Here is a 14,834-nt window from a genome sequence, read left to right as displayed (position 1 = left end):
TGCCTTTTTTGGCCCGGTGCTGCTATGGACCGGAGCGGTCCATCATCACTTCCCGCCCACAAAATTTAAACTTGTCCTCAAGGTTGAAAACAGGGAAACTGAGCTTGTATGGATCTCATAAGTCTCCGCCAAGTTGCGTCATGTTTCGGTAGATCTTTCCACTCAATCAAAAACTTCCTTCCCTCCTTCCTCAGTGTGTCTAACCCCTTTTAATGCAGAAGGCTCTAATAGATTTGTTACATCTTCAGACACATGTTGGCGAGAAAGTATCGACTGTACAAATCTCCCTTGAACTTCTTCAACTGTGACATATCAAAAACTCGGATGAATCGTAGTAGTGGGTGTAACTTCATGCGATATGCTACTTCCCAATCTTCTGCTCTACCTCATAGGGCCATTAATCTCGGGGCCACTTAACACTTAGCCTCCTTGCCTAAAAGTATTCTGCCTATAAGGCCATCAACTTCAAGTAAATACAAATTAACCCAATCTCAATTGTAACGTCCTTCCTATGATGATCTGCTAGCCGCCTTTCATTGATTTCTGGCTCGTAACAAGTGGTACTTCAGCTCCCCAAACATCCTTATCCCTTTAGGACAATTGTTGCGTCCACTAAGGACACTGATGTAGAATGAGTCCTGTACTGTATCAGGGTGGAGATCCCTCCCATAAAGCACCTTGAAAGGTGTTACCTGCGCCCCTTGTGAAATGAAGTACATATACCAATATTCAGCCCAAGGTAGCCATCTTACCACATGCTTTGGGCTTCTCCCCTGCAAAACATCTAAAGGTAAGTCTCGACACTTCTATTGATATACCTCAGATTGCCCATCTTCTTTAGTGGTGTAGCTGATACTATGCTTCAATATGTGTACCCTTGATGCTTGAACTGTCTCCTCAAAAGTGGCTCAGGAACACTTGTAATCTCGTCAGCATCACTACAGGAAAGCCATGAAGTCCTCACAACTCTCACAGATGAAAACTGCATGCAATGTTAGTGGCATTAAAAGTGGTCTCAACGGTATAAATGAAGCAACTTACTAAGTCCGCGTCAACTACAACTAGAAGACATGTTAGCCTTCCGATTTGGGTAAGCTTCGATTGAAAATCCATGGTCACCTCTTGACCAAAACTCTATAGGAAAACTCAAAGTGCTGCAAACAGTCCTCCAGGGGCACAAGCTTATACTTGTTCCTCTGACAAGTATCACACGGGCCACCATTCCTCCATCATCTTTCTCATCCCTTCCAGTAATCTCTCTACGCCAACTCTGAAATTCTCCCTCCTGAATGTCCTCCCAATAGCACTGCATGAAACCCCTGAATATATCAGTGAATTCTGGGAAGAAGTCCTGAGAGTAAAACTAACCGTCCTCTGAGTAGCAAAAGCTATCCGCCACTGTATATCCTGCGGTATTTCTTTTCACCCCTTCCTTATGCCTCTCTTAAGACTCCCCATTCTCGCTAGTCATAGTTTTCTGTCCTCAAATTCCCCATACTTCACTAACTGAGTGCACAATGTCAGCAAAATTGTGAGCACTCCACCTTTCCGATAAGGCATCAGCATCTTTAATTCTCCAAACCTGGCTTTACTGAATCCGAAATCAACCCAAAAATCTTGAGACCATCCCTGTGTTCTCTTTATCTATGTCTATTCGTTTTTTTGTCACTATGTGTCCAGCAAGATTTTAGACTCCTTTGGTCAGTCGACGCGCATCCTAACAGAGATCAGTGTCGCTTACCTTACCCACAAGAGTAAGACGAGGTGCGCTCACACTGTCTGCAGATGCCACTTAGAGCTAGATTATGGACTCATCATCTTCTCTTCATACGATAGAAAAAATTTTTCGTGAGAGCTTTAACTCGCTCCAATTCGGATAAATGACCTGATTTCACCTCGCTACCTTGAAAGACTGAGATAAGAGTTTGCGCCTCTGCCTGTGCTTATAGTGAAGACGAACCACTACCATAACCCTCAGAAGGCCAGGCAGTGATAGCATTCAGTTGGCCAAGCCACCACGCACTAGCATGATAGCTCTATGATCAATGCCGTTTCACAGTGATGATCCTATAGCATCAAACAACCCGTTACTATGCACTCAACCAGAGCCGTCCTTTTAAAGCCTCCATAGCCTATCTGCCTCGTCCCCAATTGAAGCTGTCTTCTTCACTCCTCAGTAGTGACGCATATTACATCAATATCACATACCCTTGTTGATGGGAATTTCGTTTATCATCCTGTGAGATACCCTACAACGAAACGCCCCCGTAACGAGCCGTATAGCGCTTCTCTTCAAGAGAGTGCTGTCGCCGAGCTTCGTCAATGTCATCACACCTAGGATGTATAGCGGTCTATCCGCTCACCCGTATCCTAAGCTCTTAAATAAATGGCTACCCCAATAAGATAAAGTTAGCCCACAACATTAACCGTCCTGATATGGCAAAGAAGAAAGCACTTTTTCGATTACATACAACTACGATGATGTTTAGACATCCGCTCAACCTTTCTAACAAGCTCCAGCACGTGGTTCATTATGACATGCGTAAGTAACCTATATATCATGACAAACAGAAATATCAATTAGAAAAACACCTGCACTCAGCAGAAGCTAATACACTTGAGTAACTTCCAGTCACACGACACCTCACAAGAAAATATAATGACGATATTTCTGCATCCATTTTCAAATCAAGATAGATGGTGAGAATAGGGAGCTCCTTAATCTAATCCACATATGAAGGTGCATGAGGTTCCCTCGTAGCTCGTAGAGAAGACGACAAGTCTGGAAAATGTCCTCCCCTCCTACCCCATCCGGATGCCGCTCTGATTATCCCGACTTCAGGAAACTCAGAGTTGCGGAAGCAAAATGGTAGCATCCCCCAACCTATCACACTAGCTCTCATGCAAAATAACGGGATTGGAAATTTGTCAATTACGAATAGTCTCCATTGAGAGCACCGATAAATCAACACAAACATCGCCAGCTACCGTCCTTCTCTTCACCAATAGTACTGGTCGAAAAAGCTCACCTAGGTTGGATACCCCCGCCTCCAATCGTCGTACTAGCTTCTCAATCTCCCCTTCTGAGCATGGATAACGGATATGGCGCCACACCCTAGACTGTATGCTTTACAACCTCCAATCACACGGACAGCAATGAGTCGGCCAGCTTCGCAGTAAGAACACTCAAGTCGTAAACTGTGTGGTAGCCCTAAGATGGAGCATATCTAAGGAAGATATGAACTGTGGTCTGAAATGCTCCCACCACATCTCTACCCTCTTCTGTAAGAAAAGGATGTCATTACTCCATTGCTCAACTTGCTGCCAGATCTTCACACTACGCAAAAGAGAAATCGCCATCTACACCACCGATAGAATCCATCACATGCATCTGTATCTGGCCTAGGAAAGAACTATCTTGTATAGGAAGTGCTTCAAATCCACCTTCGACCGGCATAATTTGTTGGAGTCCCCACTGCAAAGAGAGCGCGATGCATCCCCTGTCGTGAACCTATCGTACATCCACAACATCAAGTGTGAACCTGGAAGAAACCGAATTAGATCCCATTCGATTTCCCGCACGGAGAATTTTAAGTGACCACGAATGGAATATCGCCGAAACACGACATCCGTATTACCTACAGCATCGACCACCAATATACAAACTTAGCGAGAGCTCGAATATAACCTGAGGTACCCCCTGTATGTTACGACAGTAACCCCGCTGCGAGCGCTCCCGCACACTACTCCTCTCATGAGCATCGCACGAAGGCAGACGTGGACAGATACTCTTGATGGAGGGCAGGGGGAAGTTCGGCCAACGTTCGGATAGGGAACGTGAGTCTTAGTAACTTCATGAAAGGGTGAGGAGAGCGCAATTTGCGGATCCCATGATTACCGAGTCGCCAAGGAGACTCCCCAAACGTCCCGCTCCCTATTGGTGAGATCAGGGAAGCCCTCGAACTCATCACATGAATGCATGCAAGACTATAAAAGGTTGTATATGCCCATATTGCTCTGAATGCTACACATAGATTGACTGTAAAGAATCTCTCCATCCGTCCAAATTGTCCCTATTCTTCACTGATTGCAAATATCTGAGCAGAAGCCCACTCGTTCTTATCTGAATTATGGCAGGAGACAGACAGATCAATTATTCTAAGCATGTAAGAGGAATTGGATGATCTACACCACTTTTGTTCCCCTCCTAATTCTTCCTCAGACTTCAGCATTGCCCCCAGGCGCGTGTGTCTTTTATCTGCGGAGCCAGTGAGAGTGTTAGTAAGTGGTGTCCTTGCACCTTTACCCTGGCTCCTAAAACCTAGCTCAGTGCAGCACCTGTGAAAACAAGTCACACTTATGGCTCTTGATGAGGTCCTTCAGCTCAGGTTCCAGGTGATGCCGCCACCTGACACTCCCCTCATAGGCGACTGCACTATCCTCAGTCCCCTCCGAGATCCGCTCCTCCTGACCCCCAAGCCAGTAAAAAACCCCGACCTGGGATCCCGGCGTCTCAGAGATTGTCCACTTCTGTTCCCCTCACCAAGAAAAGTTACCTCTTGTGTTATTATAAGGAAGTGATCAATGAACATATAGTTCATTCTGATTCAGCTCCAGCCATTGGCCCAAAGCGCCCTAGGTGCCTGTGGTCTTTTCTTTGGCCTCCAGCTTGCTCTGATACGGTTTTTTATCAGAGCTTGTGAAAAAGCAAATTACGGGGCGTCAAAACGCCTTCTACTCATTTACTTAGGATGTAGCTATCTATGTTATTCTAATGCTACCCCATAATAGGGACATTCGGCTCTGAAGTCTCTGTGTCATTTACATGTACGCATAATCCAAACTATTTGTGAGTCCCGATGCACTTTAGAGCAACTGCCTAAAATCCTTTCATATCCTTGTTAATTGCTTTCTGAGGTGTTATTTTTTAATAATAATTCGTTTCAATAACAAATCATTTGAATATTTTATCCTTTTTTAATCCACTAAGCATATTCATTTTCTCAGCTTATAAATATATAACAGTTTCCCCATTTCGTAATTATTATTAAGTTTTCTTCCTCTTCTGATCGGTTTATTGGAAAAAACACCCTCCTAGCAACATCACCTCTCCTTTAAATATTTTCTTCGATTGTTATGTTGCCATCATGGTTTATTGCTATTGTCCCCTATAGACATGAGTAATGAGGAATGTGTGTTCTGCCGGATCTACGTTTTTCTCCGTAGCATATCTTTGACCAACAGTGGTAGGCTGAACTGCGCTTCAAATGTGTCCCTTGTAACTTGAACATCTCCTTCCAAAAGTGACTCAGGAACACTTTATCTCTGTCAGAGACTATCGACTCAGGAAAGCCATGAAGCCTCACAATCTCACGGATGAAAACTGCTGCGACGGTAGTGGCATTAAAAGGATGTCTCAACGGTATGAAATGAGCATACTTACTAAGCCGGTCAACTACCACTAGAATGACAGTGTAGCCGTCCGACTTGGGTAAGCCTTCGATGAAGTCCATAGTCACTTCCGACCAAACCTGATCAGGTAACTCAAGTGGCTGCAACAGTCCTCCAGGGGCACATGCTTGGTACTTGTTCCTCTGACAAGTATCACACTGGGCCACCATTTCCTCCACATCTTTCCTCATCCCCTTCCAGTATATCTCTCTAGCCAATCTCTGATAAGTCTTCTGCCCTCCTGAATGTCCTCCAATAGCACTGGCATGAAACTCCTGGAGTATCAGTGGAATATGGGAAGAGGTCCTAGGCAAAACCAACCTCCCTTTATGTAGCAACAGCTGATCCTCCACTGTATATCCTGCTGGTATTTCTTCCCCCTTCCTTATGGCCTCTCTGAAGCTCCCCAATTCTTCACTAGTCATATTTTCAGTCCTCAATTTCCCCCAATCCACTAACTGAGGCACAGATGTAGCAATAAGTTGTGAGCACTCCACCTTCCTGGATAAGGCGTCAGCAGCTTTATTCTCCAATCCTGGCTTGTACTGAATCTCGAAATCATAGCCCAACAATTTGGAGAGCCATCTTTGATGCTCTTCTGTCACCATGCGTTGCTCCAACAAGTATTTTAGACTCCTTTGATCAGTCCTCACAAGGAATCTTCTACCCAACAAGTACGGTCGCCACTTCTGGATGGCCTTAACAATGGCCATCAGTTCTCTTTCATAGACAGATTTGAGCCTTGCCCTCCCTGATAATACCTGACTGTAGAAAGCAATGGGTCGCCCTTGCTGCATGAGGACCGCTCCTAACCCCAAACCAGATGCATCAGTTTCCACCACCAGCTGCTGCTTGAAATCCGGTAATGCTAACACCGGGGCACTAACCATAGCTCTTTTCAAAGCCTCCATAGCGCTATCTGCCTCCGGTCCCCAATTGAAGCTGTCTTTCTTCAACTGTTCAGTGAGTGGAGCTGCAATAGATCCATACCCCTTTATGAACTTCCTGTAGTATCCTGTGAGTCCTAAGAAGCCCCGGAGAGCCCGAAGGTTCTTAGGAGTTGGCCAGCTCGTCATGGCCTCCACCTTGGAAGGGTCAGCTGCCACCCCTTCTGCTGAGATAATGTGCCCCAAATATTCCACACTTCTTTGAGCAAAAGAACACTTTTTTTGATTGACATACAACTGATGATGTTGTAAAGTGTTCAAAACCTTCCTCAAGTGCTCCAAGTGCTCCTGTAGGGACCTGCTATAGATCAGAATGTCATCAAAAAACACTAGAACAAACCTCCTCAACATGGGTTGAAACACTTGGTTCATCAGGGCCTGGAATGTAGAAGGAGCATTGGTGAGCCCAAAAGGCATCACCAAGAACTCATAGTGTCCTTCATGAGTCCTGAAAGCAGTCTTGGGGATGTCCTCCCTCCTCATCCGGATCTGATGATATCCGGACTTCAAATCAAGTTTGGAGAACATTGTAGCACCCCCCAACTCATCAAGAAGCTCATCAATAACGGGAATTGGAAACTTGTCTAGAACAGTCTCCTTGTTGAGAGCCCGATAATCAACACAAAATCGCCAACTACCGTCCTTCTTCTTTACCAAAAGTACGGGGCTCGAAAAAGGGCTCACGCTCGGCTGGATAACCCCCGCTTCCATCATTTCCCTGACTAGCTTCTCAATCTCCTCCTTTTGAGCATGAGGATATCGATAGGGCCGCACACTAACTGGATCAGCTCCTCCTTTCAGTACAATGGCGTGCTCCTTGCTTCTCTGTGGGGGTAGCCCTGCTGGCATCTGAAAAACTGGGGTGAATTCCTCCAACAGCTCTCCCACCTCTTCTGGAATATTCTGCTCCTCCACTGGCTCACTACCCTCCAATCGCCATAACTCTATCAGAAACCCTTCCCCCTCACTCCTAAGGGACTTGAGAATAGTCTTCAGAGCCACCTTAGACCGGCATAGTTTGGGGTCCCCATGCAAAGTAACTCGATGCTCCCCTTCACCATACTCCAACATCAAGGTCTTCCAGTTGACCTTCATCTCCCCCAGAGTTTGTAACCACTGAATACCCAAAATAACATCCGTATTACCCAGCTCGAGCACCAGAAAATCTTGGGTAATATCTTCCCCCTGTATGGAGAGAGTAACTCCACTGCATCTTCCCGCACACTGCTCCTTCTGACCGGTCCCCAAAGAGACTCCCACTCCTCTCCCCTGGATCATGGGAATGCCCAACTCTTCCACTAATCTGCAAGCTATAAAGTTGTGGGTGGCCCCACTGTCTATCAGCACTGTGACTGTAAAGCTCCCGATCCTCCCTTCCATCTTCATGGTGGAATGTGCTGTCAACCCTGCCACTGAATTGAGGGAAACCTCAATCATGTCAAGATGTAGATGATCTACACCTTCTTCTTCCCCTCCTAACTCTTCCTCAACTTCCTCCTCCTCGGGGTCTTCTACCAATAGGACTTGGAGTAATTTGTCCTTGCACCTATGCCCTGGCCCAAATTTCTCATCACACCTGTAACAGAGCCCCTTGGCTCTTTTATCCTTCAGCTCTGCCTCAGTGAGCCGCCTAAACTCCCCCTTGGCCGGTGCACTCCGATCCCTCTCCTTCTGTCCTTCTCCTCCTGCCCCCAAGTAAGCACCCTTGGCTCCTCCCGTAGGATTTGCCACCTTCTGTCCCCCTCCGAAGAAAGTAGGTCTGCGGTATTGATCAGAAGACAATCTATCCTCTATCAGCTCAGCCATCTCCAAAGTCTCCCTCAAACTCCTTGGCTTGGCCGCTCTAACTGCTGATCGAATGTGGGGCTTCAAACCCTTCATGAAATTTCCCTCAAGCACCTCATCTGTCATCCCACGAAGCCTACTGGACAGCAACTCGAACCTGTCCCTATAAGCAGATACTGTACCAGTCTGGGTCAGTGCAAAGAACTGCTCATGATGAGTTCCCTCCTTTGGTGGTCTGAAGCGGTCTAGGCACATCTCCCTAAACTCTGCCCAACATCTGAATCTCTGTCTTTCTTCCGTCCACTGATACCAAGCAAGGGCTCTTGCCTCCAAACATAAAGGTACCGCCAAGAGTTTCTCCTCATCTGTCATCCCCATCGCTGTGAAGTATCTTTCTGCCTTGAAGATCCACCCATAAGCATCCTCTCCTTCAAAGATTGGAAGCTTCAACTTCCTCATTCCCCATTCTCCTCTCCCGTTTACCCTGCCGTTGCCCATACCTCCTTGCCCATATCTCCCCTCTGGTTGCCTCTCCCATGGCCGTGGGTCCACCCCACGACTCTCCCTTCTTTCCCAAGCTTGAGGTGCCACCGGATCCCCCCTTGCATAACCAGCCGACCCCCAATGAGGCTCCCTAGGGTCGGCCTCCCCTCTGCCTCGATACGATCCTCCTCCCCACTGATTGTAAGGCATGCTTCCTCCCTCCCTTCCTTGGACAAATTGATCTGGATGATTCTGAGTATAGCTTGCCCTAGCGTCTCCCATAAATCCGGCGGTGGAGTAGTCCTCCCCTCCACGGTTTGGGCCATACCTGCCCCCCCTTGGGCCGGCGGACCAAGCATCCCCTCCATGGTTGACAATGTCAATGGCCTCCTTCCCTTTTGCATTAGGTCCCTCACGAACCCTACTACCTCCTTCACCATCAACCGGCGGCGCAATAGGGATAGGGTTAGGGTTAGGGTTAACCGAACCCCCTATGTTGTGTTGGCCCGCCACCATTTGTTTGATCATCTCTTGTAACCCTAACATTTGAGTCTTCAACTCCTTTACTCCATCAAGCTTTTCATCAACGGATGCAAATTTCTCCTTAAGGGCGGTGAACTCCACTTCCCACTCTCCAACTTTCTCTTCAATAGATTCAATCCTTCGTGTACCCATCCCTTCCTTGTGGATCTAGCGCTCTGATACCACTTTGATGGATCTTAATTTGTAATTTTCGGAATCCAAGAAAAACAGTCCAAAAACGGTGGAAAAATGCAAAATTTCTTGGATGAAAACACTCACAAACACTTCAATAACTTGAATATCAAAAGACTTACAAGTTTTCACGGATACAATGCTCTCACTTCGAGAAGAGAAGCTTTCTCCCAAGCCCTAGATTAGAAAGAAAAGCTAAAACAGCCACCAAACAAGATCCCTCCAAAAAGCCACCCTAACTCACTTTTAACTCTCACATAAACCCCTCAAAATACCCTAATTACCCCTAGGGCAAACACCTCATTCTTCCTCTTCAATTTGGTGGCCCCCTTGGGCCCACCCGACTCTTGGTTCCCCTTCGGCAGTCCGCCCAGGCAGGCGGGTTCTCCGCCTGCAGTAAGTGAGAACCGGCCCTTTTTTGGGCCGGTGCTGCTATGGACCGGAGTCATACGAAAACGAACAGAGTACCATGCTCATCCATAGTTCTGAAATCCATTATTGGAGACACCTCGGCCGCATCTGCTGGGCGCTTCGTCGACATTGTTTCTTCGAATACATAGAACCACGAAGAAGAGAGACGGGTGGTACAACTGGTTGTGCGAAAGTCCCGTAGCAAGGCGGTGGCTTGGAGGAGCGAGATCTAGGGCACGAAAGGGACAATGAGGCGGAACTTGGAGAGATCACGAATATTATAACGACACTATTTTTAGATTTAACATTGATTTTTAAATGTTGTTATTGAAATGCTTCCGAAAATATTAATTTTTAAATATTATTTTAGTTCGTTGCCTATATTATCTAGCCGCAGTTTATAAATAACTGTTGTAAACCGTTACGGAAGTATTAAATTTTTAGTAGTTGATTATCTTGGCTAGCATATTTTATGTTAACATATGTTTAGGGGTGCAACTAAGTCAAGCCGGCTCGCTAGACGGCTTTGACTCGACTCAATAATAGGCTAGACAAGTCGAGTTTGCGAGTTGAGCTCGAACACGATTTCGAGCTCGCGTAATTGCGGCCTGAAAATTAAAACAGCGGGTCTTTTGTTGGCCGAAAAATGAAAACAGATTTTGTAACTTCGAACTGGGAAGATGTATGCAAACGACTAAGGCGAAGAACGGAAAGCAGCCTGTGTAATTGTGGCAGATGAACGCGGACGACTACGGTGGAGAACTTCAATTTTCGCATAACTACGTCATCTTCTTTGGGAAGGCGGGAGTCGAGCTCAACTGTCTTCATCCGTCTGCATCAGCCGACAGGAACGACACTTCTACAAATTAATCTTCAACAAGAACAACACTCTCCAACAAATCTTCATCCTTCTGCGTCTTCTTGTTTGGGAGTCGAGCTCAACTGCCAGAAGACGGTGAAGAGGAACGACTTGAGCGTTTCAGTCGGAGATTTTTCGGTCAGGTAGAACTTACGCAAATGCTAACCAGCTAACAATGTGGAAGGCGACGCAGATGCGGGGCTCGTGAACAGGCTCGAACTGCGGCTCGACGAGCTCATGTACCCTTGCCGAGTTGAGCTCGACTCGAGCTGGAGCTGGAGCTCGAGCTCGATTTTTGTCAGTCGAGCTCGGCTCGAACATGTCTCTACTTGAGCTCGACTCGACTCGTTTGCACCCCTATATATGTTTAAGTCAAACTACCTACCTAAATTTTTATTGTGTTTAATGGATTTTTTATTGAACCTTGTATCAAGCTAACTCTATGAACATTTATAACTAGATCGATAGTTATCATAGCTACCAGCTTAGCATTGCTGTGTTATTGAGTAAATTAGATAACTCTTGGATAAAATTTGTTTATGTGCTACATAGATTTTGAAGAAGCTAAAGAAGAATAATCAGTTCGTGTGTTTTCAGTTCTTGAAGGAGGTTACATTCACAGGATAAAGGCTGACATTAGATGGTATATCATTTTCTCAGCATTATCCATAAAGGATATTAGAGAGCATGAGTTCTTTTAAATTCTCCATTGAAGAAATAGGTGGAAAGCCCAAAAAAAAAAAAAATTTATAGAAAACTAATATGCGCTAGGTTTTTTTTGTTTTACAAATATGGGCGGCCATTGCCCCTTAACATAATTAAACATATTGTGTAGATATGTTATTGTTAGGGAACGATGAATCAAATACTAAGAGAAATAGCAAAGAAAATTCACCATTTATTTATTAATTTTATTTTCAAAAATATCCTTACAACCAAAATTTGTTGAACCCTACCAGGTGGTATCTTCCTTAACCGTTAAATAGTCTAATTATTCTATGTCATTTGAAAACTGTCTTGATAATATTTATTTTATGAAAAAATGAACTTCCAAATTATTTCACAAATTTACTTGACAATCCTTTTTTCCTAAAGCTGTAAGTTAAGTTGTTGTAGTAAAAACAAAGTTAAGATTAATTGAACATTTTTATCAAAAATAGTATATTTGATTGATTCTCTTTTATAAATGGACAATAACTTATAGAAAGATTTTAAGATTTTGTAGTATTGAAGAATTTAAAGTTTAAAATGCTTTAAAAATATTTTTTATCCATAAAAATTTTTTATGTAATTTTTTTTTATTCCAATGATATCCATAGTATTAAAAATATTATTACAAAATATCTTGAATAAAATTTTTCCATTGAAGAGGCTTTCAACATAAATTGCACCAAGTTTAGAAGTTACAACTTGATTGTTCCAATACAAAAAGATGAGCAATAAGAGTTACGTAATAAACAAAATGCTGAGTTTGGAAATAAGGCAATAACATGCATATCAAATAAATACAGCAGATTGTATTTCTTACAATGTTCCATATTACTATGTTCCTTTGAGGCATTGAGATAAACACTTAGAGTGCAGCAATCTGCTCCCTTAAGATCATCAACCGCTAAACCAAGGGAATTTCCACACCTGCAAGCTGCTTTTAAAACCATCCCAGAATCCTTGTCCAAACCAGCAAAATCATTCAATGACATATCAACATCAACACTCGGGACATTTCAAATTGATTCACTGACATGTTCATGGAACTGGGCGGACAACTCACGACTGGGAAGGCCATGAAACGGGAGCTTCATCTCGCACGCAGCTGTACGCATTGGCCAAATTATGGAAGTCGACCTGCTATTTTGGCTCGAGTTCGTGCTCTTCCCCATTTCATGATCCAAACGAGCAGCATCGGCCAATTCCAAACCTTCGCTTCCAGCAGCATCGTCCAACATTGCTTCATGGTCGAAACTGGTAGCAATGGCTTCCCCGTCGCTTGCTTCATGTTCGATTCCAGAGGAATCCTCCCGACCACACTCCATACCAGCAGAAGCGCTCGGCTCGGTTGATGTAATATATAATATTTAGAAATTCACTCAAAAGTTTTGGATGATGAGCTCCCTCTTAATCATGCTCGACATCATAGATTTCTAAAAGTTCTGCCACAACAGCCGCATGCATATGTATATACTAAGTATGAGCCACAGCTAAAAAATTATGATTTACATATTAATAATTTTTTATATTATAAGCAACAGCTATCTTGGGCTTGTTGAATTGATCCCATTGAGACGCTCGATTCGACTATAAGCCTGCCATATTTCAATAATATGTAGTCATCCAATTAATGCTTCAGAGCTTTCAAATATGTTTCAAGCCAGTCATTTGGACTCATTTGAATCCTAATTGTACTGATTTTAGGGTCGTTAGGTTCGTCTCACAGAAATGTTCAATTTGACTATTAAGTTTGATGAAATTGGAGTTAGTATAACCCCAAATTTAATTTTGGTAATTGAGAAGTTGGATATGCCTAAAGATTTGTGTCCAATTAAGATGATTTTTGTAAAGTATCAATAATAATAATTTGTAGAACATCTCATTAGCAACGATCACGGATGGCAAATAGTATAGCTAATGAGAATGTGGTTTATCTAAAATACTTTTTATAGATGTGTTGTTAAAATTATCGAAAATTTACTAAGAGCTATTTGACGTCTAGACAACGATTACATTAAGATTTGAATGTAACTACTACATTAATTAGAAAATGACATAATTTTGTCTGGAGAAAGCAAAGAAAAAAATTCAGAAATTTTATCAGATTTGAAGATCTGGAAGTTTAATCAGCAGTTCCGGTAATGTTATTAAGAAAATAAACGCTACAGTTCCATGAATCACTACACATTAACTTTGTTGTGCTACTATAACTTTACAGGAAGACAACGAATTTGAAAGATTTATATGCCTGCGTCGCAGGAAAAAATTTGGAAAGCAGTTAGTTAAGTTACATAGTAGATAATCATTGCAAGATAATCAATAAGCATCCATCAATGAGAATCATAAAAAAAAAAAAAGAAGACAATTTACGAAGCATTCTTCAACACAATGCTCTAACAATATTCGTTGAGTTTTATTAAGTTGCAGAAGTGTTCTTTACAGAAATCAAAATAATGTTCACAATCAACATGAATACAATTCTGCCCTCCAGCATTTATGGACTCTACAATTCTGAATCATAATTATACAATCAGAGAGAGTTTGAATTTGAGGCGCCAATCAGTATAGAGGATGGCAGGCGTCCAAAACCCTAAAGGCATCGAAGACTAAATGCTCGCCGCAACCATCACGGCGGCCTCCAAAAGCGTCATCAACCATCATATGCAAGTCAAGATACTCCTCAACATTAAAAGAATCTCCTTCACCCTCCCCGCCGCTGTCTCCATCGAGCCCAACTGTGGACTCCTCAACATCCGCCGGCACCTCAAGGCAGTCCTCTAACTCTTTTAGATATTTATCAAACATATTTTCATCCGCCTCCTCCCCTCCGCCGTCCAGCCCTGTTTTCTCTGCTGAAGCGCCGTCACCGATGAAAACACCGTCCACCTCCGGCGGCAACTCAAGAAACTGTTCTAATTCCTCTAAGCACTTATTCAGCATGTCTCGCTCCGATTTCTCCGCTTCACTGTTCTCTGCAGCCGAACTTTTAGCACATCCTTCTTCGCCTCCGACTACGGGCATCATGATCGAGGCCGATGTATTACTCACAGCACCAAAGCGGTGCAATGTCGAGGAGGCGAAGGTTGCCGCCACCACAATCACCTTTCCAGCAGCCACCACCGGCCCTGCCACCACCCCACCCAACACCTGACCGTGTGGCCCGGCTAAAGTCACCGCCATACTTCCTTCGCTACCTCCAGGAAGAAATGTGGCCATGAAAGAAATAAGAAAAAAGCTACCTTGGAATGTGAGTGTTGAGGGGTACGGAGAAGCCTCCCACAAGACGGCGCCTGCGATAGGGCCGGAGGCTGAGAGGACGCAGACTCCGAAATTGCGACAGCCACGAGCAAAGGCGGCGATGGTTTCTGCGACGTCGCCGCCAGCGTGGATTTGGAGTACGTGTTGATGGAGGGTGGCGACCTGCGGCATGCAGTTGGCCACCGGAATATTCTTAGGCTTATTCTTCGAACCTGGCT

General features: G+C 44.2%; 1 protein-coding gene across 1 annotated transcript; it reads right to left on the bottom strand.

Annotated features, from left to right (window-relative positions):
- Nucleotides 1-862: 862 nt before the first annotated feature.
- On the bottom strand, nucleotides 863-9,567 carry LOC110111203. Its single transcript, XM_028692418.1, has 4 exons — nucleotides 5,243-9,567; nucleotides 4,339-4,538; nucleotides 1,163-1,351; nucleotides 863-982 (listed from the first exon to the last, which is right to left on the bottom strand). The coding sequence occupies exons 1-4, from the start codon at nucleotides 9,339-9,341 to the stop codon at nucleotides 863-865; spliced, it is 4,608 nt and encodes a 1,535-aa protein (XP_028548251.1). The 5' UTR covers nucleotides 9,342-9,567.
- Nucleotides 9,568-14,834: the final 5,267 nt, after the last annotated feature.

Source organism: Dendrobium catenatum, unplaced genomic scaffold (genome assembly GCF_001605985.2).
Source record: "Dendrobium catenatum unplaced genomic scaffold, ASM160598v2 original_scaffold_197822, whole genome shotgun sequence".
Lineage (NCBI taxonomy): Eukaryota > Viridiplantae > Streptophyta > Magnoliopsida > Asparagales > Orchidaceae > Dendrobium > Dendrobium catenatum.
This window is presented reverse-complemented; position numbering and strand designations above follow the sequence as displayed.

Bases quoted from the DNA above. Each gene is read 5' to 3' on its own strand.
- LOC110111203 (XM_028692418.1), bottom strand. From the start codon at position 9,341: ATGGGTACACGAAGGATTGAATCTATTGAAGAGAAAGTTGGAGAGTGG. The intron at 1,352-4,338 runs GTGCTGCACTGA...TTTTACTCTCAG, and splicing joins AGTGTGACTTGTTTTCACAG to GACTTCTTCCCAGAATTCAC. The intron at 983-1,162 runs GTTTGCAGCACT...CATTGCATGCAG, and splicing joins GCTTGTGCCCCTGGAGGACT to TTTTCATCTGTGAGAGTTGT.